Source organism: Morone saxatilis, unplaced genomic scaffold (assembly GCF_004916995.1).
Source record: "Morone saxatilis isolate NCDOM2014 unplaced genomic scaffold, NCSU_SB_2.0 Contig19, whole genome shotgun sequence".
Taxonomy (NCBI): domain Eukaryota; kingdom Metazoa; phylum Chordata; class Actinopteri; family Moronidae; genus Morone; species Morone saxatilis.
This window is the reverse complement of record NW_023339751.1, coordinates 15,821,170-15,826,031: the sequence shown is the minus strand read 5'-3', so window position 1 is coordinate 15,826,031 and position 4,862 is coordinate 15,821,170. Positions and strand designations below refer to the sequence as shown.

At 38.4% G+C, this 4,862-nt stretch overlaps 1 protein-coding gene across 1 annotated transcript in view; it reads right to left on the bottom strand.

Moving 5' to 3' along the window:
• Window positions 1-802: 802 nt before the first annotated feature.
• adss2 (adenylosuccinate synthase 2) overlaps window positions 803-4,862 on the bottom strand; it is a 22,377-nt gene continuing 18,317 nt past the window's right edge. Inside the window, exon 13 of the mRNA XM_035663113.1 lies at window positions 803-3,835. Within this exon, the coding sequence (XP_035519006.1) occupies window positions 3,783-3,835 (53 nt within the window). The 3' untranslated portion in view covers window positions 803-3,782. The remainder of the gene's footprint in view (window positions 3,836-4,862) is intronic.

The following is a 4,862-nucleotide window of genomic DNA, read 5'->3' as shown; positions in this document are numbered from 1 at the left end:
CCCACAGAACTTTATTTTAAATTCTAGTGGAGATCCCAAAGTTTCCACAGACACCAAATACCATGTCAGGATACATTTTCAGGAAATGTGATGACTTTTCCAACCTGAAAAATACTTTACTGGAAATAAAAGGGGGAATTGCATGTGAAGGGGTTAAACAAAAGTTTTAACACAGAAACATATGTGTTGAGGGTTTTTCCTGTTTATATTGTGTGTACATAGCCTAAAACATTCATTTCGTCTTACCAGATGTCAAGGTAGGGAGTCTGCCCTTAACAACCTGGGCGCAGTGAGGGAATGTTCAGAATAAAGGAAAAGAAAAGAAAGGAGGATGGAAAGCAGAAAAAAAACAACGCAGAGTTTCAGGTTGAGAAAGGGGATTTGGTGAAAGTTGGCAGTGTGAGCACGAAAAGGGATAAACGTTCATTATAATACAGCAAAAGAGAGAAGGAACATACTGCTGCTGTTAGGAAATAAGGAGATACAGATACCAAACTTACACTGTTCAGTAGAGCAGATAGAGGAGAGTGAATGATCCGGATTCACTATTTCCATCCCTCTCAACCACCACAAGGGGGGCAGACAGGTGTGTCAATAAAAAAAGAAAGTACAGTATGAAAATGACTTTCTTTATAAATGGGAGCAGCTTTACTTTTAAAAAAACGCAAAAGTGCTCTTCAGAAATCCAGGAAACAACATAGTTTTAAATGTAAAAGAGTTGTTGAGACTAAATGGGGTTTTGTTGAGTTTCACAACTGGTTTCAGCAGTTACATACAATCTCAAGATAAAACGAATAATACATTTTTAAAAATATCACCTTTTAATCAATGTCCTGAGAAAAATGTTGCAGACTGAGTGGCCACAGTAAGGTCACCAGAGAAGAGGTGGACTAGATACCAGTTTATATAATTAACAAACAGGAGTTTTATTCCAAAATCATGTATCAATAATTTGACAAAACGCTCTCCAGCTAAATTGACATGACGACTCACTGCTTTGTTTACTGAAGGTGAAATATCTGGTATCAAATCCATTCATGTCATCATGTTTATGTTCTTTTGGAATTAAACCCCCAAAAACGTGCAATGTGTTACTGTCTTGCTGCCAACGGAAAACAGGTTGAGTTTCTAATATCTGACATAAAAAACAAAAACACATTAAGCCGTACAGGGTCTGCTATGGTACAACAGCTGTGCCTATGAAACATCTGTGACCATTTTTCAACTAACACTTTTCTCACTTTTACAGAGAGCTGTTTGGTTTCTAGTTCTCCACCTCCACCTCTACTCAAACAAGATATCAGGGGTTCATTAAAGGAGTCAGTGAACAGTTGTGTGTCTTCTGTGGCTCTGGAGGAGCTTTCCAAAGTCTGGTCGAATGCCACATTCATTTTATATCAGTTATTATAATTACTTGTAGTGTTCACATCAACATCTAAGGAGTTTTTACAACTGGGGAAACATGGCCTTTTCTGAAAGCTCTGATATGAAATACAGAGGTGTTAAGTGTTAATGGATATAGTGTTTTGTCAATGCATAGTGTTTCTAACTCTCACATTAAAGATTCTGTAATCCTACAACCACCTTGATTTATCAGATCATGTGAAAGCTGACAAGTCGTTAACGTCCCTCCCATGTGGTGTGAACATGGCATAACGGAAGACGTCAGCCAGTAGCATTATGGAAAATGTATGATTCAACATTGGAGGAGTTTGACCCCATACTAGGAAACGTCTGGATATCTTGGCCTCTGCTGCTGATTGATAGTCCCCCAACTTTATGGAAGAGCAATAATCAATCCAAATATCTGAAGAACTTTTAGTATTCTAAACTGATTTAGACCTGGAAGAATAATACTGCATTCATATCATATTGTTGGGACCTTAATTATCAGTAAACACACTTGACCCTAATTGTAATTTGGAGACAAACTGATGGCAAAATGGCTGGAAAGCCACCATCACTGACAGTTACATCTAAATAAAATCCAATATTAGCACTAATACAACGGAGTCAGTGAATTTTAAAGGAGCTTTACCGTATATGTATCTGGTTATGTAACACGGTTAAAGTCACTGATTAAGGCTGTTTAAATGATGTGACTATAAGAGTACGAGCCAGAGTAATCGTCTTACAATAATGCGTGAACGCTCCCAAGTCGGAGTTATGTTAGGTTTTGCATGAATGCATCAGACACATTTTTCAGCTGTGACATCACACCAGCAGGTAGCTCTGATTGGCTCATTTGAATGGTGCCATTGAACTGCTGATACAGTGATGAGAACCAGATAGTTTCTGATGGCAAAACGCAACCAAGGACTAGACTTATTTAAAGATCCCCTCCAGACGCGAAATAAGACACACATACACAATAATATGTCTGATGTGTTTTTTTCTAAATAAATAAAAAAAAATATATATATATCATTTCCACATTATAACCCTGAAAAAGGCATCTATTCCTTTGACCTCATTGAAAAAAAAGACAGAATCTATGAATATCCTAATTTTGTTCATTTCTAAAGTGTACCTGCTGGACACTGTTGGCCCCGCCCCTTAAAATCAGATGTTCAATGAGCACATAAAAACTTTCCACTTTCAGCAGATGAATGTGAAACTAATATTTGAGTGGAGGGGAACTTTCAGCCTTATTTTTCTGTAATGGCACAAGACTGTACAAAAAAAGGAGAAAGATGACTTTCTTATACAGTTTTATCAATCAGTATTTACACTTCTCTTGGTGTAAAAGTTGTTACCGTTGCCTTCCTTTCCACTTTAACAGAACATTGTACTGAAAGTGCATAGAAATCAATGGTAATAATAATTTAAACAATCAGAAGAATGTGAGTAGAAAGATGCTGGCCTATTGAATTGATTTTCATTTGTTATACCAAACTCTCTGTACCAGCTCATGGAAAAACTCACCTGCCAAAATAAACCCAAAAACCATGAGCCTTCTCACAGTACGAGAAGAAGGGCATCAGCATTTCATCAACAGCATTCAGTGGAAGCAGTGACTAGCTACAGGAAATTTAAAAGCTTATTGTTTGGTTGAATGACAAGGCAATATAAGATATCTTTACTCATCTGTCTGATGACAAAAAAAACCATCACAAAAAGACACATTACAAATACAACAAGATCCCTTTATCATGTCAGGATTTGAGGTAAACCCGGCAGAATAAAACATAAAGCAGATATAATCCAAAGCATCTAAAGTACTGAGGTTAAAACCCTTAAACTGATTTACACCAGACTGGCACAGCGCATTTAAAACACAGCATAGATTAACAAAAATACAACTGAACAAAGTTTGACCAACCAAAACATCTGTGGATAGTTCCTCTGGGCGGTGAACCCGTGTCTGCGTCAGTGTGTGTGTGTGTGTGTGTGTGTTGAGTCCATTCCCTCATGTCCTCTCAGACCACGATGGCAGCTGGTGTCGCCTAGTGTGTTGTATGTCTGAAGTAAATGGCTACGATATAAACGGGGACAAATTAAAGAGAGGGAGTTGACTGTGGAACTGCTATCCTAAGGTTTAAAACTGTTAAAATCCAGATGTAGACGCTGGGAACCATTCATACAGGGAGGTCAGTCTGATTCGAGTCTGATCCAGAGAGTAACGCTGTGACACTCTGGTAAAGCATTAAAAACAGACATGATGATCTCCGTTGGAGAGTTGAGACAGGTAGGTAGGCTGTGTGTATGTAGGGGGAGGGGGAGAAGGGTACAGTTGATTTGCTGCTGTGCATCCTCTTTGCTTGATTTTCTCCTCCATTCGTCTAGAACAGCTGGATCATGGACTCCCGAGACTTTCCCACTCCGATCCACTTGACTGAGGGAACAGAAGCAGGGGAGGGTGTTACTGCCCGTTCTACTGCCACAGGTCTCAGGTCTGTGTTCTGTTTACATGCACTCAGAGAAAACAGGTTACGCAGGTAGTCGGAGAACACATTTACATGTAGCCTGGTTACAGTAAATCCACGTATACATGCAGCAGATTCATCCCCCAGCCCTAACATATGTTGGAAGCATTGCTTACTTGTTTCAACTGTATGAGTCTGAACGTGTGTGCATTTCACAAATAGTTAAATGTTCAGTGGTGGAAACAGACTGCTAGAGGCTACTTCTCTGTCACAGCTGTGCTTTAGCTTTTTCTCATACACATGCTTACTTGTAGAAAAACAAGAAACCCAGTTAACATTTAAAGTTACATTAGGGCTCTAGATTTTTATTCTAAAGTCAAACTTTGTTTAAAACATGTAGCAAGATTTTACACAGAAACTGCAATAACCTGTTCAAATTCAAACTGTACAGTCTATAAGCCCAACAGAATGAAGTTGTTTATCTTGTGGTCCAGCAGAGGGCGCTCCTCCTTCACTATCAGCTTGACCTATTGCATGTCCTGTTGACGTCTCAGTAAGTCAGTACATAAAAAAATTAAGGAGGACACTGGCTAGCAAAGCTGATAATCATTACACTGAAGCATCTGAGAAGCAGTGTGTTTTCTATTTTATTTGTCATATAGTATCATCTGTGCATTATTTTATATGGCAATTCCAACTCAGGATAAGTCAAAACTCAGGATATGTAAGACACAGGCCTGTTTTTCATCATTCTAATTTTCATAATTCTGAAATTTTAAAAAAGCACAGGATTTATCAATTAATTAAGAAAATAATTCATTAATGAAAATAATCATTAGTTGCAGCCCTAACGTAGACATTCCTAGGTTTAGTGGGTAGAAGCTACATTATAGTAAACACGGGGAAAAAAAAAAAAAAAGTTGTTTTTTATTCGAACCCGGGCCACTGCAGTCAGCACTGATATGTGGTACAAGCTCTACCAGGTAAGCTACCAGG